This window comes from Pleurotus ostreatus (assembly GCF_014466165.1).
Source record: "Pleurotus ostreatus strain PC9 chromosome Unknown scaffold_3, whole genome shotgun sequence".
NCBI lineage: Eukaryota > Fungi > Basidiomycota > Agaricomycetes > Agaricales > Pleurotaceae > Pleurotus > Pleurotus ostreatus.
This window is the reverse complement of record NW_023503158.1, coordinates 1,635,668-1,659,662: the sequence shown is the minus strand read 5'-3', so window position 1 is coordinate 1,659,662 and position 23,995 is coordinate 1,635,668. Positions and strand designations below refer to the sequence as shown.

The 23,995-nt window shown below is 50.1% G+C and overlaps 9 protein-coding genes across 9 annotated transcripts; 5 read left to right on the top strand and 4 right to left on the bottom strand.

Annotated features, from left to right (window-relative positions):
• Positions 1-286: 286 nt before the first annotated feature.
• Positions 287-4,916, bottom strand: PC9H_005061 (uncharacterized protein; the record flags this gene model as incomplete). The annotated part of the gene is made up of 10 exons (XM_036774638.1): positions 287-472; positions 585-674; positions 755-965; positions 1,023-1,185; positions 1,234-1,390; positions 1,451-1,632; positions 1,688-1,893; positions 1,945-2,230; positions 2,283-4,301; positions 4,352-4,916. The coding sequence occupies 10 exons, from the start codon at positions 4,914-4,916 to the stop codon at positions 287-289; spliced, it is 4,065 nt and encodes a 1,354-aa protein (XP_036633140.1).
• Positions 4,917-7,764: 2,848 nt separating this feature from the next.
• PC9H_005060 (uncharacterized protein) lies at positions 7,765-8,423 on the top strand (the record flags this gene model as incomplete). Its single annotated transcript, XM_036774637.1, has 4 exons — positions 7,765-7,818; positions 7,881-7,897; positions 7,956-8,076; positions 8,142-8,423. 4 exons carry the CDS (start codon positions 7,765-7,767, stop codon positions 8,421-8,423), a joined length of 474 nt encoding a protein of 157 aa, XP_036633139.1.
• A 231-nt stretch (positions 8,424-8,654) lies between these two features.
• PC9H_005059 (uncharacterized protein) lies at positions 8,655-9,808 on the bottom strand (the record flags this gene model as incomplete). Its single annotated transcript, XM_036774636.1, has 6 exons — positions 8,655-8,882; positions 8,937-9,030; positions 9,089-9,156; positions 9,210-9,287; positions 9,346-9,610; positions 9,666-9,808. 6 exons carry the CDS (start codon positions 9,806-9,808, stop codon positions 8,655-8,657), a joined length of 876 nt encoding a protein of 291 aa, XP_036633138.1.
• A 610-nt stretch (positions 9,809-10,418) lies between these two features.
• PC9H_005058 (uncharacterized protein) lies at positions 10,419-12,587 on the bottom strand (the record flags this gene model as incomplete). Its single annotated transcript, XM_036774635.1, has 6 exons — positions 10,419-10,637; positions 10,695-11,228; positions 11,328-11,471; positions 11,523-12,279; positions 12,330-12,421; positions 12,483-12,587. 6 exons carry the CDS (start codon positions 12,585-12,587, stop codon positions 10,419-10,421), a joined length of 1,851 nt encoding a protein of 616 aa, XP_036633137.1.
• Positions 12,588-13,343: 756 nt separating this feature from the next.
• On the top strand, positions 13,344-15,194 carry PC9H_005057 (uncharacterized protein; the record flags this gene model as incomplete). Its single annotated transcript, XM_036774634.1, has 6 exons — positions 13,344-13,397; positions 14,210-14,647; positions 14,702-14,799; positions 14,850-14,892; positions 14,945-15,097; positions 15,153-15,194. 6 exons carry the CDS (start codon positions 13,344-13,346, stop codon positions 15,192-15,194), a joined length of 828 nt encoding a protein of 275 aa, XP_036633136.1.
• Positions 15,195-15,718: 524 nt separating this feature from the next.
• PC9H_005056 (uncharacterized protein) lies at positions 15,719-17,737 on the top strand (the record flags this gene model as incomplete). The annotated part of the gene is made up of 11 exons (XM_036774633.1): positions 15,719-16,009; positions 16,065-16,141; positions 16,193-16,246; positions 16,295-16,412; positions 16,478-16,507; positions 16,564-16,641; positions 16,697-16,756; positions 16,806-16,902; positions 16,956-17,283; positions 17,335-17,396; positions 17,451-17,737. 11 exons carry the CDS (start codon positions 15,719-15,721, stop codon positions 17,735-17,737), a joined length of 1,482 nt encoding a protein of 493 aa, XP_036633135.1.
• Positions 17,738-18,107: 370 nt separating this feature from the next.
• On the bottom strand, positions 18,108-19,733 carry UXS1 (UDP-glucuronic acid decarboxylase 1; the record flags this gene model as incomplete). The annotated part of the gene is made up of 7 exons (XM_036774632.1): positions 18,108-18,547; positions 18,598-18,606; positions 18,665-18,798; positions 18,857-18,899; positions 18,957-19,103; positions 19,154-19,661; positions 19,719-19,733. The coding sequence occupies 7 exons, from the start codon at positions 19,731-19,733 to the stop codon at positions 18,108-18,110; spliced, it is 1,296 nt and encodes a 431-aa protein (XP_036633134.1).
• Positions 19,734-19,914: 181 nt separating this feature from the next.
• On the top strand, positions 19,915-21,645 carry ENP1 (snoRNA-binding rRNA-processing protein; the record flags this gene model as incomplete). Its single annotated transcript, XM_036774631.1, has 8 exons — positions 19,915-20,079; positions 20,135-20,338; positions 20,388-20,532; positions 20,584-20,644; positions 20,702-21,029; positions 21,085-21,199; positions 21,251-21,431; positions 21,483-21,645. 8 exons carry the CDS (start codon positions 19,915-19,917, stop codon positions 21,643-21,645), a joined length of 1,362 nt encoding a protein of 453 aa, XP_036633133.1.
• A 415-nt stretch (positions 21,646-22,060) lies between these two features.
• PC9H_005053 (uncharacterized protein) lies at positions 22,061-23,955 on the top strand (the record flags this gene model as incomplete). Its single annotated transcript, XM_036774630.1, has 8 exons — positions 22,061-22,308; positions 22,363-22,610; positions 22,687-22,784; positions 22,853-23,028; positions 23,092-23,183; positions 23,236-23,363; positions 23,432-23,464; positions 23,530-23,955. The coding sequence occupies 8 exons, from the start codon at positions 22,061-22,063 to the stop codon at positions 23,953-23,955; spliced, it is 1,449 nt and encodes a 482-aa protein (XP_036633132.1).
• Positions 23,956-23,995: the final 40 nt, after the last annotated feature.

Sequence of the window (23,995 nt, the reverse complement as noted above, 5' to 3'; positions counted from 1 at the left end):
CGATAGCGGGGAAATCAGCGTATGTCATGAGAACCGAAGAACATATACTGAACATAGCCGTCAGAAGTCGCATGGAAGTCGAAGCGACCATGATATCATACTCAATTTACGTCTGGCTACTGGACCAGCGAACAGGCCCGGTTGGCCGATGTTGTTCATTCCCCAATACCCAAATACGGAGCATCATTATACATCATATACATTCTCGTGCGTTTGGTGCGAGTAACGGGTAGGGCCGACCAAGCAAAGGAATAATCCGTCATAATCACAGCGGATAGACCAAGGATCACGCAGAAGCACCGAGTCTCTGCATGCGCTTCACCCGGCTGGCGAGTTCCGTTTTCAGGGTGGATATTTTGGGTACGGTAGATGGGTGGCTCTCTGCGGCAGCGAGGACCTGATCGATTAGGGTATACGAAAGCCACGTCGATCCTGCTTGTCGTTTGGGATCTCGCCCGAGTTGGGCATCAGCCTAGATTATGATAGAGAACAAGGGTGGTGAGAAACGCGGGAAATGAAAAGCAGGTAGTTAGCTCCGAGATAGGCAGAACGTTTTGTCAGATTAAAACATGAGGGTGCTTTACCTTGTGGATCAAGGATAGTGTGCTCGCTACAGCATCTCCAATGCTTTCATATCGGAGATAAGTGCGGATAAGATGCTCATGGCAGTTCTCCTACAAAGTTCATAGCATCAGCAGCAGTCAATTATTGAAACAACTTGGGGTGGGTGCTTGGGAAATGGGGTGATACGGACCTCGAGAGAACGGATAAGCCATGGGGGAGCAGTCGAAGCTTTCTCAAACGAAAGGATCGTGTCCAACACGGTTTTTGAGTATTTGAAATCCGTATCGATACCATCGTGGCGGTCTAGTGACTGCCTCAAGTGTCTCCACCCTCGGTCTGCGGGTGTCCCCGTCCACGTTGAAACTTGATCGGTGAGAAGCCAGTCGGTCGTATCCTCTTGTCTACAGAATGTGATCAGCCAAATGGCACGGCAGATCAGGGGAAAGCAAAAGGCTAACAGTATGGACTCCGGTCTACGCTCCAGGCGAATACATTGACTAGTTAGATACGAGAACACGTCGGTCAGGTCCACGTCTAAGCTGCGACCGGCGGACAGGGCAGTGTTGAAAGAGTTGGACTGAGCCAGCCGGATTACAATAGCAGAAGGAGGAAGTAAGAACTCTAGAGAGCCGTCAGCATGATTGACGTCGACAGTGACTATGATTTCACCTCCAGAAGATAGCAGAGAAGGGTCTTTTTGGACGGCATCCAGTTGTGCGGACAAAAGAGCATAGTCATATTGCATGTCTTTAATGTCGATGATTTCTACATCATACGTCCCAGTGGTGAACTTGTCATTTGGGATATGTTTCGTCAACTTGCGCCGCTTCCGCGACTACAGCATTGATCAGGGACAGGGGTCCTGGAAGATGGATGATATGCTTACCTCGGTTGGGTATTCAGTTTGGATAGGGAGACTGATCCAGGCACTTTCCTCTTCAATTAGCGACAAGGCATTAATTGCGACCGTGTAAGCTTCTAGTTGATCGAGAGCGAATGTACTGAATAGACCTGGGTCTGACATGAGGTCGTATAGTTTGCGGGCTCGTAGATACATAGACGAAGCAGCTGATGGAGACACAGTGAGCCACAATAGAATGTCACTCAAAGGGATTGGGCGTACCGCTGCGATAGTCTCCTCTTGTGACATGCCAGGTGTACAGGATTTTGGAATAATAGGGTCGTATACGGGGATCCACATTGCGTGCCTTGAACGACAACGCATCTTCGACTTCGTCCACGAGAGACCCAAAATTGAACGATATCAATTTCTCAACAGCATCATCTTCACACATTCGGTACACCAGTTGGGTCACACAATCCCGATTTCTATCGTGCGATGATCAGCCGACAAGCACAGCGATGAACTTGGTCACTCACAATTTCTCATAAGGGCAAGCCATTAAGGATTCATATGCATCATCATATAGGCGTAGATCGACCGAACCCTTGATGATGGTTAACCATAGACCCGAGGTATCTGCGCCATGCGGAACAGTAGAAAGGGCAAGCTTCGTGAAGAGCACCTCGCTACCCACGAATGAATGCTCGTGGAACAAGGCGGCAGCATGGAGGTAGAAAAGGTGATCAGAGTCGAAGAGTTCGGCATTTGGGAGGACGGCACGCAAGCTATCAATATCTTCAGGTGCTACACCGGAGTGAGGTCCTAAATGGGGAAAGGTGAACTTACAGCCAAGTTGTAGCATCAGGCTACGCACCAAAACAACCTGCGAGCTTCTCCAGGTAGAACGAGGCATCGTCTGCGCGGCCTATATCCAAGAGAAGCCGCGAAAAGACATAGGTGACCCCAGGAGTGCGTGGAAGCCACGATAGCATCTCCCGAGCTACGTGGTAATATTTGAGTAGCCTTAGACGTTCGCAGAATAGGACGTCGAACTTGGTCGCATGCGAAGTGCTCGATGCATCAGACAACCCAAGGCCAGCAAGGAACCGGTGGGCCGATACTTGAACATCATTTGCAGCAGCGTCCTGGGCAACGAGTCGGTGAATTAAGGAATGGCTAGGTGGGACTTGGGTCCGGGTTCTTGAAACTTGCATTTCGCGCATTCGAGCAATAACTTCATCTGCGCCGGTGGCGTCCTCAACCTGTTTCACCGGTGTCGTTTCCGCCGCAGGTTGATGCGCAACATGTTGTAACATTGCTGTCCCACGGAACACCGCGAATATCTCCGCCAGAAGAGAGGGATCCCATTGGGTCAGATCATCAGCAAGAAGGAATAGCAATGATATGAGAGCAAGACAGAACTCGTGTCGAGCTTGAATGGTTATTGTCGCATAAGCGGCCGTCAGAACAGCCAGCCAGTCGCAACGTGGTTGGTACAAGGGCGTGTCTTCTTCATCAACCTCCCGCTTCACAACGTTGCTATCAAAATCGCTGACGAGGTCAAGTACGTTGCGAACCGCTGATGTGAAGTCATGGATGCCTTGAAGTCTGCCGAACACCCAACTGTGGAAGCCTTCATCAATATCATCAACGAAGGAGGCACGTTCGACTTGATCTTGAATCATATCTGCCCAAGCGAAGGCATTTTCCTGTTGAATCGAGTCGGATATCCAACTCTCCAAGTTAAGCCTCGCCTGAGGATCCAGTTTAGCCCATATGGTCCACAGGAGTTCCAGTAAATCGTTGGCGTTTCCACCAAGGCGTCGACCCTCCACCACAGCTCGGTGCAGGGACAAAGGGGCGTCTTCTTGGACCAGCATGCCCACTCGCTCACGCTCCACGACTACGACTTCCCCCCTATCATGCTCACCCAGCACGAGTGGCCAACGTGCACTCCGTTCGACCTCGCGACACCGAGCAATGAAGCCTTCCCAATCGCGTTTCAGAGCGTTCCAATAGTTTCCATGCTGTAGGGTGCCGGTCTTGGGGTCTCTAACAAGGTTGACGGTACAGCCAACGACCGCGGCGATTTGTTCTCCTAGGGTTGCATACGTTGTCGTTAGTTGGAGTGGAGTAGGTCCTGGGAGTGCGAGGCATGCGTTCGTGTATTGATCGATCGCGGTGCGCAAAGTCAATGGTGAGAACCTCCCAGGCCTCATGATTGCTTCAAAGAATTTGTCCGTAAGGGACCCAGGGGAAAGGAGCAACTCTTCAAGATATGCTGGCGTTAACTCCGGCTCGCGAGCATATGTAGCTGGATACCACGGAGTTGCGCCCGAACGATCCGACCTTGTATCCGTGTTGATCACTGATCGTTCAACCATGGACTGGCCCTGTCGATCCCATAAAACGTATAGGTTCATATCGATGACTCTGAAGTCTTGTAGATGACAATGAGCACTGTTCGGCGAGCATTCAATTATACCTTCGTCGTGTAATTGGTCTGAGGTAGTGCGGAAGAGACGGAAAGATCCTCCGGAAGTCGAGGAAGAAACGGTAGGCACGAAGACAAGAACATACACAGTTTCATTGCCTGTAGAAAACACTTGAAGGAATTGCTGGTTCTGGGTTTCCAATAACGGAGGTGCATGTGCGGAAGGCCCGGGGGACTCTCTCGTCAACGCAAGAGATCGAGAAGCTACGCATCCGATTTTAGCTTTCCACAGACGCAAGGTACGATCTCGAGACAATGTCCAGACATGGCCCAGGTCAGTCGGCCAAGGATGAGTGGCTATCGATACAACTTCGGCTGTGTTCGGTGATTGTGCGTGGAGGAAGGAGGTGAGAGAAGTGAGGAACGAGCCGTGTTGGAACACAGTCTCTGTCCAGCTATCTAATGTGATGTGAAACACAAGCGGCGACGTATCAAGCATAGCGACACACCTTCAGATACACTGTGCCCCATGGAATCCGACTCCAACCGAAGCAACTCTCCATTTTGTAGCCCAATGGCTACAGAATGAGGACCCTGTATCTGAACAAGTCCCTCGGCATCCTCCTGGAAAGTCTTGATCAGATATTCGTGGTACGTGAATCGGTCCGTTTGGTGCTTCCACAAGTTCACGCCATCTTCAAGGGGTATAACAACCCGGTACAGGGAACCAGAGAGTGTGACCGCTAGAAGGTGCAACTGGTTCGCGCCCCAAACAAATACTCCCGGATGAGGAAGAATCGGTGAAGGGAACACGAAACGTATTGGGAGGGTGTCGGTCGACAGTGAGATGAGCTCTACAATCAACGAGCCATGCAAAACGCGTAGAAGCAGTGTTCCAGTGGCTTCGTTCTGCAAAACTGAAGCATACGATGCATGTTCGGGTGGAGGATCAGAGTCTTTAGGCGCTGCTGGGAGAGGCGTCTTCTGGCGGATGGTGTGTATCGCAAGAGTCGCTGCTTGGGCTGAAGGGAATATGGAGGATAACTGAGCGGCAACCAGCACTGACCCGTTCATGTTGTCGTGCACGTCGGCGGCGCGTTCGAAACTGAATTGCCCAAATCAAGACGCGTCGGAAGCCTTCCCACGGTTACAAACTTCAAGCCCTTTGCACTCATTGAAGTAAAATTGCGGAAGAAAGTCATAATCACTATAATCCCTGCTACGCACATAATTAATCCGGATACACAGAGGTCCGAGGGCAAAAATCCGCATATGCAATATGTATCAGTAAATGAGCAGTCCACGAGCTGTGCTTCTATCATTCCCGTCGGTCGCATCGCTAGGAACTGTTCAAGATCCTTTCGCAATCGTGGTCGAGGCATTAATTTGCTAGGCTTGATTGATGGCTTCATCACCCCAAAACGAAGTGAAGTTCTAGGGTAGTGACGAAGGTGTAAGCCATCTATTTTTACGTCGAGAACTTGACCATCATCATCGTGCAACGCTTCGTTTCGCGTCTGTGACTGGTAGTTGATAGCTAAAACTATGGTGTAGACGTCGATTGGGTGTCGTGGGTGTCGACAGACCTCGTGGCATCCGAGTTTCGGGGACGCTGAGCAAAAGCGATAGTCTCGAGGGTGATAAGGGACCTCTCGGTCTAGAGTATGTATCTGATCTGGCAAGTCGTGGTTTCAATGGGTTTCCTGCAATGAGGGTTGCCCACCGGACATCCATTATCGATGTCAACGTTCTATCTTTCAGCGAGTATCTGGAATGCCCTGTGAAGTTAAACATAGTACAGTCATAAGTAGTCGCCATCGGGGAACCAAGGAAATGACTCATACAACCCTTCCACCACCTTCCATCCCAAACGAGTCTGTTCCAAGCAGAATTGTGACATGATTACGATTCAAGGACAATGATTGATTGAGCTATCAGTGGTAGGTACTCAAGCTCAGTCTTCTACTAAGTAGATTGAGCGGCTGGTCTGAATATGTAATGAAGTGTACTTGACCGGTTTTGTGGGCGGAAAACATGCATAAGCATCGAGGCGCAGTTGTTTGGATGTTTGTACGGTGGAGCAAAAGGAGGCGGGAGTGTCGGATGAGCTTCTTGCAAGGTAACGGAAGAAGATCTTAGGAGGAGATGCCGGGAAGAACGTGACGGTTGGTGGGGTGTTATGTTATTCAGCGTAATAGTTGATGCGCAATCCCTTTCGACTAAACGCCCTGGTAGTAAGGCCTGGTAGCGGGGGCGAACCTCGCACACCATGATCGTAGAGAAAGAGCCAGCAAGTCGATCGAAGTTTCAACCGTAGATCCCTTGTAGAGATGGGGCCACTAATAGACTGCGTTGCATCGACGCATTGAGGGTTGGATAATAAGCTGCAGACCTTGAAACATGCGGGACACCGTAAGGTGGGTCAAAAATCTCGCCTATAGCTCTACCGGCCTCCGACCAGCGTGCCCTGTTCACCAGTAACATGATGCGTTAGCAGATCGTCCAGGATGTCGGAACAAACTTGATATGCATACGGAGTTACCAACACACAGGGCGCGCCCCAAACATGTCAGGGGGATTCCAAATTTCGGGAACATAATCGACATCAACTTCACGGATAAGAATCCGGACATGAGGAACTACGAAACACGCTGTGGTACTGGGTAAAAGTCAAACATGGGGCTGCTATATGGGAGAAGAGATGTACCTTATTGGTTGTCTGTAGCCAAATAAGATGAAGCTCCACTGGGTGCTGATTGCCCAAGTGAAAGTCCTAGAGTAATGCTTCCATGGGAGGTTTAAAGCAGCAGGAGGCGAAGGCCTGGCACGAGTAATGCAGCATCCGCATATTCGCGGAGTACTAGTTGGTAGTGAATGACAAAGTCATGACTGGATATGACGGAACCCAGCCGTAATGCTAAGCCATGCACCTACTCTGGCCTCAGGACTTACAATTCGCCGATGCAAATTGAGAGGAAAAAATGAGACGGGTTCTCATATTAGCCCAGGCTTCCTAAGGGACGGCTAAAGCTTGTTGGCCGGCGATTAAGCCAACAGCACTGCCAGCGCACATCAAGTGCTACGAGCATCCTACAAGGATCCTTTGAACGCAATGACTGGTTCTGTCAAAGCACGTATGGAGGGCCTTGAAAATGATATATAGCTTGCTTATCATATAAGACACGTTTTTGTCCCTATAAAATTCTGGTTTCAAGATCCAGCGGACGAAAATGAGGGGCATAAGAAGTCGTACCTTGTATTTTGCCGTTGGCAAAGCAGAACCAGAGTGCAGTATATCGGACGGCGCTGGCCATGGCGTGAACTGGCGACCACCCTTAGCGCTTAGGGCTCAATGAAACGAGGGAGGGCGCCGGCCGATCCATCTTCTTGAGCTGTGATCGGAACTTCGCTGCTTCGGACGACACCTGCAGTTTAGCGCACTTGCAATATTCATATTCAGGGGCCAACCTTGAAGTTGGTTACAGCGGACCAGTTCACCTTCACGTTGCCGGCACTCAAACTAATATCCCAATATGAATGAGAACGTTCGCCGCCCCCAGCATCCTTGATGCAGAATCTCCCCCTTTCCAAATATGCACAAGCCTGCTGTCTGGCATCGCAATCTACGAGTTATTCGTCTGCACCCCCAGTCCGACCTCGTGTTCGGAAAATAAATCCAAAATTCCTGAGTAACATGCTATGTCCTTTCTCATATATAAACCCCCGCCAGATGCCCTATCTCTCTACCATCCGCCGCTCTAGTCAGTGGTAATTCGTACGGCATTTCTTCTTACTTTTTCTATATAACTCTACCCAGTTTTTAATTCCTTTCTTCTTCTTTCCTTGCCGGTAAGCCACTCGTCGTTCAAGAAGACAACCCCTTCACTAATGCCCCACCGTGCAGATTTTCGTGATGGATCAAATGTCCACCTTTGAGGCTATTTTGTTTCCCTCAGATGGACGGCCTCCACACATGGTTCGTACATTCCTTGTTGGAAGTTGGAAGGAGCGCCGCTTATTACCGTCACCCCCCTCTAGGTGTCGCTCATGACTAGGTAATAAGCATCGTTTAACCGACCCTTACTTTCGAACTCACTATTTCATCTCTGTTAGCCCAATGACGATGCCGGCACATCACGCATCGTACACCTGCAATCCTTCACGTATGCCCCATCCAGAAGTATACATGGACTACATTGCCGAGGGCTTAGGTCCACGTGCATGGAAATATCAGGTAGGCTTGTGTCGCGATCAACATGAAGTCGAAAGCAATATATCTGATAATGGGAATATCTTCAGCTCGTGGAGGCGCTGGATGGCATGAACCGCAAGTTCGCCTATCCTTACATTATATTCTACCCGACTGTCTCGCGTGATGGCATGCCATTTCCAATCAACAAATCTGTCCGCGAGATTCAAGGACCTGCCTTCAAGGAGGAAGTTGCCTGGCGAGGCAACATCATTGTTGCAAAATACCGGGACAACCCATTTTCCTCCATGATCGACGCATCTATGGCTGACTTCCCTATCCTCAAAAACTATCTTATGACCCACGGCTCACCGTTCTACGTCCGTCGGTGAACCATCTTCGTCCTCATCATCTTCATGTATTATCGGCCGTGAACACGGCACACCTCACGCATCCTGAACTTTAAGTTACATATGCTTAACCAAGCCCTATTGATGTACCTCTGGTCGCATCTGCCTACTGTACTCACCATTTAGTCTCATATGCTCTCTTCACTTTCGTTGGTAATATAGGACAATATCTTTTATGTATACATAGGGTAAACACACGAATGAGTATATATTTCAGAGCTCTTGATGTTCAGCGTGTTGTTTCGATTGCGTATGTGAAGGGGGCTTCGGTTGAGCTTCATCGGGCTTCGTCTGTTTCGCTTCCGCCTCTTTCTTGTCTCCCTTTGGAGTTCGGCAACTCTCCGGGATCGGACTAGCAGGGTCAATGGGTGGATGTGATACCTTGCCGACTTTCGTGTACGTCTTGTGCTCCGCGAAGAAGGTCTTCCAATGTTGTAGGCCCTAAGAGAAGAGATAAGGATAAGATAGTTAGTACGAATCAGATGTCCATCCTACCTTCAATTCTCGTTCACTTAGACCCCGAATATCGTGCGTTCGGTGGTCCACAAAGCATCCGGTAGCGAAGGCCCGCGCCGCATCAACGCCAGCGCTATACAACCGATGCATTAGTTTAAAATCGGCATGATAACTCGCGCGCGAAGACTGACAGGATATGATACGACCCTCCGGGTTTGTAGGCCTTCCCACTTGATACATCGTAGACGTCGCCGTCAATCTAACTTCGGTTGAACGCCTGATCGACTGGGCAAACCAGTTCAGAAGACTCACGGCTAAGTAGATAGGTTTCATCGGATCCGACCCATCGAACAGAGCCAACTGGCGTTCGGAAAACAATCGTTGGTTTGTCTAATGTGTACGTTAGTAAGGGCACGAGGTGACCGGCATTCGTTCATGGTTTACTCACAGGTATGTATGTCTTCAGGTGGAGCCACTTGCTGTCCGACTCCCAGAGATAGCTACCCGTGATGAATTTGCCAGTCAAGGCAACGAAGAGAAGGAGGTACACCAGGAACTTGAGCAACCCCAGTAGGCCAACCTCTTCTTCGGCTGTTGGATCACGTTCAAGTGGTCCAACCTTTTCGCCTCGAGCTATCTTCTCATCCCGCTCCTTCTTCTTTTCCACCCACTTGTTGTGAAGCCGTTCCTGTTTCTCGCGATATTCCTTATATCTACATATCTCGTTCGTTGTCATTTGAAGCATAGCAGGAAAGCGATACAACGTACGCAAGGAAGGGTTTATTGGCAGTTTTGGTGGAAACCATTCTATTAGGAATGGCCGGGTCCTTGACTTTGGCTTCTGAAGGACCAGCAGGCTCCTTGTACGGCGCAGGTGCTTCCCCACCTGCCATTTCCTTGAGCCAAGACATTAGGTTTGGGTGTCGCGAAAGGTGTAGGCTTTAAACGAGTAAGCTATACCAACGTAGGTCGGTATTGAATCGATAGTGGCGCGTCTCCCTTACTTGGTGGGAAGTAGGTGATAGATACGACGAGACACGTCGCGCTGGGAAACACCAACTTCAGAGTTCACGTGAAACATGTATAATTGTGGGAGCCATAGGGGTTGCATATGGTGGTGATTCCTACTACATAATATTCAGTCTGGATCATATATATGAAAGCGGATCGCGTATTAGTGCAGATGCGTAGTGTACGAAGTATTACATCTTATGACATGTGGTAGAGACAAGGTTGATGATGTAGAGTTTGGAGATTGTGAAATGAAGAATGTAAAATGAGCCGAAGAAACCTATAGAACTTGAAAAGGAAAGAAATCTCCCCATGTGTGTAGGAAACAGAAGATATACATTAACAACTGAAAGCAATGGGGCCACCCAGGGTCTGAAGAACCAAATATCGAAAACGGTGAAAAACAAAGATGTGCATCAGAGAAAGTTGAATTGGATGATGATGGATGAATGCATGAGATGATGAAGTCCATGGTAGCCATGCAATGAGAAAAGAGGCACTGCGAACCTATTATGATGGTGGAGGGGGCGCCGGTGCAACCTTCTGCTGTTGCTGTTGGTCAAGCAGTTGCCGTCGCTCACGCTCACTGCCCTGCGGTGAGACAGTGATATATGCACCGCCTGTTTCTTCAGATTGCCCCGAAGCAGACAAGAATCGGAAATCGTTCTCCGTAGGGTCGAAGTCGTCGGACCAATTTCTCATGGCAAGGAAACGAGGGGTCTTGATGAACTGACGGGGGCATGCGAGTCAACTACTGATTCAAAGGGATAAAAGCAATTGACATACCTTGGGAACTGAGTCGGTAGCCATTAAGCGGAATACATGCGTCTGTATCCGCTCATACAACTTGATCATCGTCTGAAGCTGCGTAGCATTGAAGCCAGTCGCTTGCTCCTTTTCGATCCGCCCGTGGAATGCCTTCCCGGTCAAACTAGTCACCACCTCTTCTAAATACTTCGCCAACTCGTTCCGAAGACCATGGTCGATGTTCAGCTCGCACTGACTTGAAGGTGCAAGGTACGTGTTGTATATCGAGAACGCATTGTTAATGAGCACCTCGTGGTGTTTCTCCATTGCAGCTTGACCAGGCGTCTGTGTCCGCGTCGGCAGAGTAACTGCCTGCGCACTAGAAGTGATGTGAAACTTGCGTTTGAAATCTTCGACGTCCAACCAGAACGATAGATTCTCTTCGCAGAAGTTGCCACGAAGGAACTCGCGAAACAGAGATCGCAGAGCGGGCTCCTCGAGAATGTAGCGCAGTCGATCAGTATTGCTTTCCTTGGCGGGTCGCTTGTCGCCGCCATCATATGTAGCGTTCATCTTTTCCGCCAATGAAATTCGCCGATGAATGCGAGCTTCGCTGCCATTTGTCGCTATGCTGTGATCGGCAGCACTATCATCGGATTTCGCGTGATCGACGGAAGAACGTTCTGTCAATGACAAGTTCGACGCCGAAGCGTTAGGCGAGTCTGGGTTTCCGAGGCCATCCCAGTGAGCAAGTCGTCGCCCTTCATCAGTGATTTTGTAGATGGCTTTGGCGGTGCAGCGGAACTCTCCTTGTTGCTAGAAGACAGTATGAGTAAAACAAGTTGCTACGAGGCGACGTAGACATACGCTGATGGGAGAATTGCCTCCAGGCGATGATCCTCTGACTGTAAAAATGATCGCAGAATCATTGTTCTTCCGCTTATCGCTAACGAGCGAGATGAGCCCGAACCGAACGAATTGAGCGGCCATTTCTGCTGCTTCCTCTCGCCCGACAACGGACGTGAAGTCGCAGAGCCATTCAAGGGCAGCAACTGCAGCAAAGCAATACTTATGCGACATTTGAGGCTTGCCCAATAGCGGTTGAGCCTTCTCGATATTGTCGTGTAGAGCAATGCCCTTGGATCTTTCGTGATAGCGCACGAAAGGATCGACGGGTGCGTTGGATTGCGTAGCATAGTTGGGCTGACGCCCGACGAAACGGCGGAACAGAAGAGTGATGACGGATTGGGATACGATAATCTCGTCATCGGCAGATCGTCGATCCAGGTGGAGGAGGTAGATACATATGGGTTGCGTACCAAAGACCTGTTGCAAATGGTCGGCGTTGATACCATGGGCACTGATAAACCGTTCCAGAACGTGAAGGCCCTTGGGGGTGAGCGTATAAACGCCTCGTTCCTTGAATAGATTGGAGGATGGGTCAGCGGCGTTCTCAATCAAGCGAGCATCCATGAAGTGTTGGCTCATTGCCTTCGCCATGTCGCGGGTCATAGAGAAAGTGGTGGTAGTGGTTGTTGTGATTACTCGGGATGGCTCTCTGGGATCTGGTCCACGATTTGATTGTGAAAACTTGAGCGACGCCAGGTTCTGGGCAGCCTCATCCCTAATGACCCGTTCTCATCAGGCACCAAGCACGAGAACGTTGCGACTCACGTTGTGAAGGAATTAGCAAAAGTACGGAAGAATTGCTTATGGGTAGTGAGTTGGAGAGAAACGATTAGGGTAGCAAATAGGTCCAGTGTATCCTGCAGCAAGCGTAATTCATGAGCATATATCGTCAAAATCCACAGTAAAAGCCGTGCGCACCTTGAGAAACGGTCTGCCGCGTTTTGTAGTCTTCATCATGTGCGACGAGGTGGACTGCTGCTGCTGCTGTTGCAGCTGGGCTGCAGTGGAGGCCTCTGAAGGCATTGAAGCAGGAGAAAGGGTGGAGGAGGAGGAGGAGTGGATGGTCCCAGATGGCGTGGAGGAGGAGGAGGCGAGGAGGAGGAAATGACAAAGACGACGAGGAGAGGAGAAGCGGGATGGAGGTGGTAAAAACCGTTGGCAACCACAACCAGGTCCCCCGTTCTCACGCCCTTCCTGTCCTTACCCAATAAGGCTACCTCAAACAGGGGCACCGCTTATCCGCCACAAAGTCGCCCACGCTTTGACAGTCGCCAACCACGCCTCCGCCGATGAACGCTGCAGTCACCGACCATCGACGACTACAAAACATCACGACTTGTGCCATATGGGAGCCACATATCAAAGCGTCGTTACCTCTGGTGCCTGCACCGTAGCCCAGAATGGACTTGAAAGCGGAGCCATCAAATGGACACATGGCAAAAACAAATGATGCCTGGGATGCCTCTTACTGCCTTTGCAGTCACAATTACTAGTAATTATTGCACGTATTGTCTCGTTTGCCTCGTAACGAGTCGCCTACCATCTCGACAATATGGCATCATTCACCCTGTTGCACCTTCGCACCTAACCGGAGCGGAGCGGCACCCTGCAGCGGGACGCCTGCCAGAGAGCTCGGCCTTGGTGTAGCTTCTGTAACTGATGCAGTTCGTCCCGACTCCGGCGTTGTAGAGCACATTTGATCAGACAGACTTCTGTGCTAAACATCAATCGGTGCCTAAGTTGTTTTCCGCTTTGAGCGGCTCTCATCCGGTTACTCCAATGCCTTACGTACCTTCGGTCGCGACTGGGACTTCCGAGTCTGCGCCTCTTACCGTAAGTCCCGACGCGCCGCGCTTTGCATCACCTATCATATCACGGAGAGGAGAAAATCATTGGTTGAGATCTTTTTCCTTTTCTTTCGTTTGTTCTATCTCAGTGTTACACGAACAGGTCATCAAACCTCGGCCTTCTCCTGATTGTCCGAACGAGTTTGATCAAGTCCATATGGTGGTCTACCTGACGGATCCATGGTTCTTCTGCGTGGCTGCTGCGCTCTCCCACACGACAACTCATGTCTGTCGGGTGTCGGACAGAGACGTATGTTGACAGCAAGTCCACGACTTGTTTTCAGTTGCTCGTAAAAATCAATCGTGTATGGTACCACCCCAGATGTTTTTACCTCCGCGCAACTGGGTGATTAATGGCCCAGCACGAAGTTCTTCCGATAGTGCTGTAGGCTTGAGTGAGGTTGATACATCCGGAGTCGCATGTCTTGATTTTCTAACGGCTGACAGTTGTTTTGCATTGACCCGAAGGCAAAAAGGCTCGGAGATAATGTCCCTGGGTAGTCTATCTCCGTTCATCCAGCTTGGCCATAATTTCGTTCCGTACGCTACTGTGTGATTGCACTCGCTAACTCAACCATTCGACGACTTCCAATAGTGGGGAGTCTTTGCTCGTCCAATGGAAAGCGGGGTCGGTACATGTTTCAGGGGATAGGAGGGAAATAGGGGCGTTTACACTATTGATGCCGCATGCGTGGGCGCTTGTTACGCCTTGATCTGCGACTCGAATGAGCTTCACTAATGTGCAAAGGTCATTCGGCTTGGATATACCGTTCATTTGTCGCTGATGCTCTCTTTTAGGATCCTTCAGCCGTACAGGCGTTGCTGGAACAGCTGAGAACTTCGCAGGCATGGCAGCAAGCCATCACGCAACCTCAGCCTGAGCAAGAACCCCCAGAGGTACCCGTTTCGGACACCTCTGATGCAGGCGCATCGCATTCTGTCGCATCTCTTCTGTCGCAGTTAAAGCAGCCTTCCGGCTGGCCGACCACTGCACCGGTGCCGTCGGAACCATTTCGAGAGCCAACTTCACAACAATACCGAACAAAGTCGTTCAGCGCGCTTCAGGAGCCCTCGGTGCCTCATATAGATGTAACGACGCCCCCGATGCCTGCGGCAATCCCACAGCGCGCATCAACGTCTCCGAACCCTGAGTTGAAGTCGTATAGCTTTCTACAAGCACTGCCTATTCTCGCCCAGATGTCCGAGAACCGCGACTTTGTTGACGCGCTCGTGAAGGTTCGTGAAGGTTTCTCACAGACGTGCTCAGACTCACCAAGGGTATTCTTTTAGCTCAAGGGGGACCAAGATGAGCTAGAGCGAAGGCTGTGGAACGAGAGGGCATCAATCAGGAAGAAATATGAGGACAAGGTAAAAGTTGCCCGAACAAAGTAAGTTACCACAGCAATAAACATCAAATATTCGTGTTCACCGTTGGTAGAGCCAACATGATCGGAGCTGGTCTCTCGAAACATGATGCCGATGTTGGTAAATTCTTATTTATTGGTGGGATCGTGGCTAATATTATCACCGCAGATGATGTCAACCGCATACAAGAACGAACTACGTAAATTCGATCTGGAAAGGGTTTTGCCAGCCTGGGACGGGCTATTATCCAACCAGCAAACCGCGCTCGCTTCATTGGGCGTCCCGACTATGTTCGCTACGACCGCCAAGGCCACGAGAGAGGTGCGGACTTGCCGGCGTCTCGCCCACCATTTACTCATCAGCTTTCTTTTCGCAGCGCCAGCAAAAGGTGATGCAGGTGCTGGAAGGGCTCTTGTAACAAGGATCCTTGATGCTACGAGGTATTTTCCCATCGAACTCCTACCCATTTCCAAGATCCAGTTCTGAAGCTACATGTACGTACACACTCAAAAAATTTGTCGCGAATTGAAAGGTGTAGAGAAGTTTCTATCGTTTCTTCGGTGCCTTTTCGCTACTGTTCTCGCTATTGAATGAATCTGACGCCATTCAGATACTTTCGCTCAAATGACTGCTCGAGTAGTCGAATTTCAGTCAATTAAGTTAGCAAAATCATGACCAGTGACCTCGATTCTCAATGAACTCGTTGGTGCCTTATCTTTTTAAGATATATGATTGTCTCACCTCTATTAACAATCACACCACAACGGATTCAAAGTATGGGTGGTGGCGCAGCCACTGGAGAATTCTCCGTTCAGGGCCGTTGGATAAAGGAGTCCATCGAGATCTCCTCTTGGCTTTTTATAATAAAATCATTGCAGTACTGTTTCATTTATTATCCCCGAGCTGGCCTGGAGTCAGTTGTTTTTCTCCCCTCCCCCATCCATGCCTTACGTCGACCTCTACAGTTCCGATGACTACGCCGCCCTCTGGTATACGACGAACACACCCTACAACAATGTCGGTGGCTTCGATCCGAGCAAACCGTCGATCATGATCCTGCACCCTATGTTTTTGTGCTCAAAATGGTTAGACAATCAATTCGGAGACTTCAGGCTGGATTATGGGTACAACCTCATCGCGTTCGACATGCGGGTAGCTGGAAAGTCTGTGTGTCGGCCGAGTGGAAAGCATGATAGCTGGGTGGATGCGGCGGACCTGGCATTCGCAGCGAGGGTGAGTCATTTGCCACCGAGACATTCGCGGGATCCCCATGATGTAACGTTTACAGTCGCTTCACCTTCCACCAGTCCACGTTCTCGCCCTCGAGAGCATCTCGACGCTCTGCGCAATGCGATTCGCTCTATTGTACGTCTTCCTCTCGGCAATCGATGATGGTGATGGACCTATTGGATACAGGTTTCCCGAAATGTGTCTGAGTCTCACACTGAGCAATATCCCGGGGCCTTTAGAGTGAGTTGCTATAGCATTGATGAGATCAATGGCTAAACTTCTATGCAGACGAGATAAATGGTTTACGACAGGCCTGGAGGAGCTACTGCAGTCATGGTGTTGCGCCAGTGATCTCGAGTCCTTTGAGCACATCGCCAAGGAGGCGACGAGGTTTGTAGCTGGGCCGGTGAGTGCATCTTCGTTTGGTACCTTGATAGCTGGCAGAATTCACACCACGCCTCCCCTAATCAGTCATGCGATGATCCAGATTTAATAGATGATGTACGTACCCTCCATTCCCCATGCCTTTCACTATATGTTCAACACATATTCCCTAGCTCATAACCTATTGGGAAGTCGAACTCCCACCGACCAAGAGCCAGCGAATAGCTGAGCAATTGAATATACTCCTCAATGTGAGTTCGATTATTGTTCGGCCCCGGCTTCGAAGTTCATTGCCCGCCTTTGAAGCGAACACCTCTGTCAAACGCAGCCCTTGGGCGCATCACTCAACCCGTCCTAGTCCTCCACGTACGCCAGCGCACCCTCGATCATATGTATAGTATTAACACGTCAAAAGGCCGAGCGGAGCGAGAGCTGTCCCCGGAAATACGCCGATCGTCTCGCAGAAAAGCTTGTCAGTGTTCAAGGTGGTGCCGTGGTATACACAGTAAAAGGTCAGCATCTTCTAGGGTGAGATGCAAATGCACTTACGCCCTGTTTTTGTAAGGTGTGGCCGGAAGCTTGAGCATAATCCCTGGACATGCTTCCATTGCAAATCAAGCCTTCGTCAAATTTCTGGCACGATTGCCAAAATCACGGTCCGACATAAGGCCCCCTGAGGTCCCCCTCCAACAACGCATGCAACAGGCTTTGGACACCCTCGCAGAACTTGTCGGCGATGAGACCATCAGGCAAAGGAACCCCCTGTCGCCCCTGTCGTTCTCTGGTTTAGCCCCAGACAAGGTCGCGAGCCAGTCAGAAACGCTCGCGCACTACGGAGAACTCCAGAAGACCGCATTCACACCACTTAGGCCTGACGGTGTCCCCGCGCGGAAGTTAGTTCTATTCCATTTCTTTCATAACGGGCCTTATAAACCACTTCTCAGATACTCCGAACGAAGGAACTATCATTGGTTCCAAAGCGAGCGTAACGGGCTGTCGTATGCTGGTCAGTCGAGCCATTTCATCTCCTTCCTGTTCGTGATTAACTCTCCTGTAAAAGGTGCTTCCATACCAGCAACCAGCCGCCAAACAAAAGAACCTGAGCTCGAATTACTCGACACACGCGCTCCCCTTCCGTCCCTCGACTCTCCGCCCCCGCCATCCCCCCCTCCAGTGCAGTCTAGCTCGAAAGGAAATAACCAATTTTCCGGGAAAGTCACAGAATTGCGCGTGCGCCGCACAACGGTAACGATGTCTGGGCCGGTATCAGTCAACAAGCTTACAGGTGTGCAAGTCCCCATGGCCCGTGTTATCGGATCACTCCCAATACAAAAATCCATCATGTGAGTCTACACGATGCCCCCATGCTTTTCATATCAGGCTCGGTGGCCGCCCTCTTTGAACACAGCATATAGCCCAGTAAACTTTCAGGACATCACAGCGCACTGTAAATATGTAGCGGACGTATTATCTAGTATTCCCTCCAACTACTCCATATACCACATATAATGTACATAACTCGATGTTTTCTTCGCGCTCTCATTGCCATTATTATCTACTCTAGGCATCGAATTGTATTTTTTGTACAAAGTCGCTCAATGTTTACACAATACACCCGGGAAAGCGTCCACTCTACGGATCTATAAACTAAGGGAACGAAGGTTGCAGAACCGGAATGCAGTTCTAATGTCCATGATCAAAGAATCGTCCGTCCGAATCAAAGACTGCCTTCGATCATCTTGGCTTTGTAGTACCTGACCATCTCCTCCAATCCCATCCTGACTGTCCACCGAGGCTGCCATCCGAGGCTCTCCTTAGCTCTGGTCGTATCCGGACGCCTCTTCTGGGGGTCATCCGTGGGCATTGGTTTGTAAACAATGTCAACCTTGCGGGAGCGCTTGACGCCGTCCTGGTCTTGAACCTTCTCAACAATGTCACGAACGAGTTCCGCAAATTCGCCGATCGTGAACTCATCTCCGTTGCCTATGTTGACAGGTCGAGTTTCGTCCGAGTTCATAAGGGCGATAAGGCCGTCGACAAGGTCGTGGATGTATTGGAAGGATCGCGTCTGTTTCCCATCGCCGTACACAGTCATGTCCTCGCCTTTGAGAGCTTGAACAATGAAGTTGGAGACGACACGGCCGTCATAAGGATTCACTAGAATCCCATAAGTAAATAATAGTACGCATGTCGGCGAAATCACGTACTGCGTGGGCCTTTAGTGTGACAGCTCGAGTGGGTCAAAAGTAGGGAGGTCATGTACGCATCACGCACCGTAGGTGTTGAAGATACGAGCAACTCGGACGTCTACGCCGTCTTGGCGTTGGAATCCGTAAGTTAGAGTCTCAGCAACTCGCTTGCCTTCATCATAACATGCACGAGGACCGATTGGATTTACGTGGCCCCAGCTTCATTGCAGCAAGTTAAAGTCTAATATATGCGCCAAGATTTCCTGCGGGAACTTACTAGTCCTCTGTCTGGGGATGAACTTCGGGATCCCCATATACCTCTATGAAACATACACATAAGCGTGAGTATCTAGGGGGAAAGGGTGAATGAAACGTACCCGATGTACTACTGATCAGGAAGCGAGCCTTGGTGCGTTTTGCTAGCCCCAGCATGTTCAGAGTCCCCATGAAGGAGGTCTTGATGGTCTTGACAGCGTTGTATTGGTAATGGGGTGGAGAAGCAGGGCAGGCAAGGTGGTAGATCTCTGGACCCCAGATAAAGCGCATATATGCGTCCGATTAAAGGCTCACGTACGATCGCACTCAATCATAAACGGTTCAACAACGTCATGTCTAACCATCTCAAAGTTTGGGTGCCCAATCCAGTGACTGACGGTAGTCTTGGATCCCGTGAAGAAGTTGTCGAGAACAGTGACTTCGTGGCCGAGAAGCATGAGACGGTCTACTAGATGAGAACCCACGAAGCCGGCGCCACCAGTCACGAGAATGCGCTTGCGGGCGGAAGGTGGAAGTAGCGTGACTGGCGGGAATCGAGACAACGTCGTGTAAGATATGCGTCCGGTGCTCGGATGGAAGATAGACTTCGACTGATAGTTAGAAAAACCTTGGGTGAACCGTGCATGCTGAATTTCCTCCTCGGCTTGAGACTCGATGTCGTCCATTTTACCGTCCGACGCGGTCAGAACATAGTGAGAGCGCAGGTAAAGCGAGCGGAGCACATCAAGAGGCACCTCGCTATCGAATCCAAAGCGTTTGAACCCGACGGACGTGATTTCCTGTCCGTTCTTGTCAAGAGTATGAATCTACCAATTGGGATCGTTCTGGTTAGCGCAGGAGCAGCGGAGGAGTTAGTCGCGTACCGGGGAGGTCGACATATCGTGCCAGCAGATGGGGGGAGGAAGAAAGGTCGAGTACTGAAGTATATTCAGCTCTCTTCCCTTTTATACATGTCACCGAAGATGCAATGGGCGGCTAATCCTATACTTAGACGGACGTCTTACGTCCCGAGATTACCGGCGATTGCCGATTCCGCTTTTCTGTAATCTACCACTTACAATGCCTCGGGCGCTCAAATCAGGAAAACCGAGGCATGATCCTCTCCACGTTCAGCTCGACGACGACGAACTCCTTGCAAAATATGGGCGAGTATCTCAGCCGGGGAAAAGAAAGAAGTCCCGTACGCAAGGCAAAAATGATGGAGAAGAAGACGCGAATGGCGAGGTACAGTGTCAATCTTGTCATGATTTACGGAATTCTCATATGTTGCGCACCAAAGGTGGTCCTAGATCCAAAAACTTCCCAGCGTATTTTTGAGCTGGCCAAGGATCAGCAAGATGAACTAGAGATGCCCGAGGACGATGAAGAGGAGACCACCGAAGTATCTTCTTTCAGTCGACCAAGGATGCCAGTTTTGCAGGGAGATGATGACGACGACGACGAGCTCTATGGAGACGATATACAAGATGCCGAAGAAATATTTGTCGGTTCACTCCCTTGATCTGCATACCAGAGACCTGATGAAGTGCTAGAACATAGATGAAGAAGACATGCAAACACTAGATGCCCTCCTACCCCCAAGCTCCACCGAACGGCGAACACTTGCCGACATAATATTCTCAAAATTAGAGCAGGGGGAATCGGGGAACTCGGCAGTGATACAGAAAGTTCAGCAAGGTTGCTATAAACCTAGAGTCGCTGATACACTCTCACTAACACGTCGTGTAGATCCCGATAAACCAGATCCGGCTTTGGGATTGGATCCAAAAGTTGTCGAATCGTACACTAAGCATGTCTATTCAATATATGTTCTGATGTCCGGCACCTGACCGCTATCATCGAACAGAGTCGCGTTAATCCTCTCAACATACAAATCCGGACCTCTTCCAAAACTGTTTAAAATCATCCCAACCCTCCCAAGTTGGGCTCGCATACTGGCCCTCACTCGACCGGAGGAATGGTCCCCTCACGCTTGTCGAGCGGCAACCAAAATATTCATTTCTAGCATGAAACCCCCCCAGGCCCAACTTTTCCTAAGCGTCGTTTTACTTGATGCCATCCGTGAGGATATCCAACAGAATAAGAAACTCAATGTTCAGTACTACGAGGCTCTTAAGAAAGCGTTATACAAGCCCAGCGCCTTTTTCAAGGGAATCATTTTCCCTATGCTTGATGTACGTACCTTATCATCTTTTCGCGTAGATCACCGAATTCATAATAGACTGGTAGTCCGGCTGCTCTTTGAAGGAAGCTGCTATTGTTGCTTCGGTTGTAGCAAAGAATAAAGTGCCCGTGCTGCATGCTTCGGCGGCATTGATGAGAATAGCGGAGATGGACTATACAGGTAAGTACTAGTCCTCCCCAGTGTTCCCCTTTTTCGCTGACGCATTTGTAGGCCCTAACTCACTTTTCATCCGTGTCCTCGTGGACAAGAAGTTTCAATTACCTTTCAAGGTCGTCGACGCCTTGGTCTTCCACTTTATTCGCCTGTCGAATACTTACAAGGCGAAGACGCGGGGAGACGCCGAAAAACTGCCTGTCTTGTGGCATCAGAGTTTACTCGCTTTCGTCCAAAGGTCGGCCCGTCTATTTATACGAATCGGTTGCTTTACTGAGACGCCCCATAGATATGCTTCAGATCTTACCCCCGAACAGAAGGATGCCTTACTCGACGTTGTCCGCGCAACGCCCCATGCCCAGATTGGGCCTGAAGTGAGAAGAGAGCTTGTCAATTCCGTGCCCAGAGGTGCACCTCGGACAGACGGTGAAGGTGATATAGTCATGTTGTGATAGGATAAAATATGGATGGTGCGATATAACATCATGCCTCCACATGCTGTCTCTTTGTATCCTCATACGTGGCAGTCAACCGACTTATTGAAGACGGTTTTAGAGAAGCGAACATTGATCATTTGATCGCCGGAGTGCCAGCGCCAGCACATGATTGGCGACGACCACCTTTGGTTGGTCAAAACCCATCCCAGTGATCCCACCATCTTCCGCCGTATTTCATCCAAAACTATGAGCCTCACGAATCATTGAATTCCTGGGCCAGGTGCTCCTCAATGTGCCGAGACATCGGTCCGCGCATCGTACCGAGAAAGCGCGACGGTCCGTCCAATCGCGCGATGATAACCCTCGCACTCCATTGGATAGTGGCCGTCCTTTAATACCCCGTTGAAACCCGGCAGCATGTCTCCGCCCTATGAGTTACATTGGGATGTTCTTGACCATTGCTATCGCGCTTGGGATCTCGCTGGCCGCTGGCGCCGTCGTGATCCCGACTACCGCCCCTGCATCCGCCGCAAACGTCGACAAAGCGCTTTTGAGTGTTTCCTTTGAATTCTTTGCCTTCCCCGGCTATACAGCTATCGAATCCACCGCTAACTGCCTCGCCAACATCGCAACCCTACGCGGGGCTCCACCGGCTGTTCGTATCGGAGGCACTACCCAGTTAGTCTCTATGATTGTTCAGTACGTGTTATCGCTGACCTAAGGACTTAATAGAGATCGTGCGACGTATAATCCCAGCCTATCCACCGCTGTCAATTATACTGTTGCGAACGCTGGCGATGCACCAGACACTCTGACATACGGCCCATCTTTTTTTACATTAGCTGCCCAGATGAAAGGGGACGTGACGGTGGGCCTTAATCGCCGTCTCAATAACCAGGCGAACACGCTGGCGGCTGCGTTGCAAGCGAAACAAGTGATGCCAAACCTCCTGTCAATAGAACTCGGGAATGAACCGGAGTGTACGTCCCTTTCTCGGCCTCCTGATATTACTGGGACTTATCCACTTGATGGTACATCGTGTCTACCTCGAATCAGTCTACGCGTCCGGATCGCCGATTATCCCTGGTGGTGGCTGGAATCCAGCCGCTGATGGTGCCAGTCAAAAGGCCTGGTTCACTAGCCTTGCTCCTTCCGTAAGTAAGGGTTAACGGTGTTGTTGTGTCAACAAAGACACTTCTGATGATTCTTCGTGGCCACACAGCTTGGTAACATCTTCCAGGCGGCTGTCTACCTTCAGATCCCCACATGGAGTACTGCAGGCCTTGTACCGATGCTAGGATCGGCCATCAATTTCGTCAAAACATTCTCTGGCCATTCGTACCCTCAATCAGCGTGTGGTGGGGCGAGCACGAATTTACAGTCTCTATTAAGCCATTCGTCAGTGCATCACAAGCATCTGTCTACGTGCCTAGAATCATATCTTGATTTTTCGTGGCCCAGGTCGATTGTCTCTTACACGAGTCGGTTCAGATCTGAAGCCAACGCCGCTCATAACGCGGGGAAGCGGTACTTCCTAGGAGAGACAAATTCGGGTGAGCCAGCTATAATGAACGCCGCTATGGCTACTCACGGAAGGTCATATAGCTACTTGTGGTGGCGGAGGCATTAGCCCTACATTTGGTGCAGCATTATGGATTGTGGACTACGCCCTGCAAGCTGCCATCAATGGTATTGAACGTCAGTACTTTCATCAAGGAACTATTGGGAACTGTGTAAGTCTTCGTTCAATACTTTCGAATCCATGTCCGTCGTCATCCGTAGCTCAATGGAATGATCTTAGCAATACTGCTGGTGGGGCCGGTTCACCGTCGGAGTGAGTGCCTGTCTCCAACATTCATCATCTTGTTAACCGGAGAACTCCATGAACCTGTCATATAGGCTCCATTCTACGGCGTAGCATTCGTCTCTGAATTTCTTGGTACAGATGGCACTAAGCTGGCTATGCTTGATGATGGAACAAGCGCAGTGGCTGTGTATGCCATCTTCGATTCAGCAGGCAGACCGGTCCGCTTGTTGGTGTACAACTCCAATTTTTTCAACGGCTCGGGAACCAGGTCAAGCACTGTCGTTTCATTCACCGGGGGCAATTTGCCTACAAGTGGTTCAAGAACATTGAAGCGACTGACCGCGCCAAGTGCCATGTCTCGCGTTGATCAAGGGGAAGCTGTGACAATCGGAGGGGGAGGTACCTTTGATTCTACCTGCAGGAATGCAGGGACGCAAACGAGAGAGACCATATCGATCAGCAATGGTGACCTTTCTGTTACAGTCAGGGCGTCAGAAAGTGTAATAGTATACCTGTAATCAGGGTTCGAACGGAATCAAATTTGTGTATTACGGTATA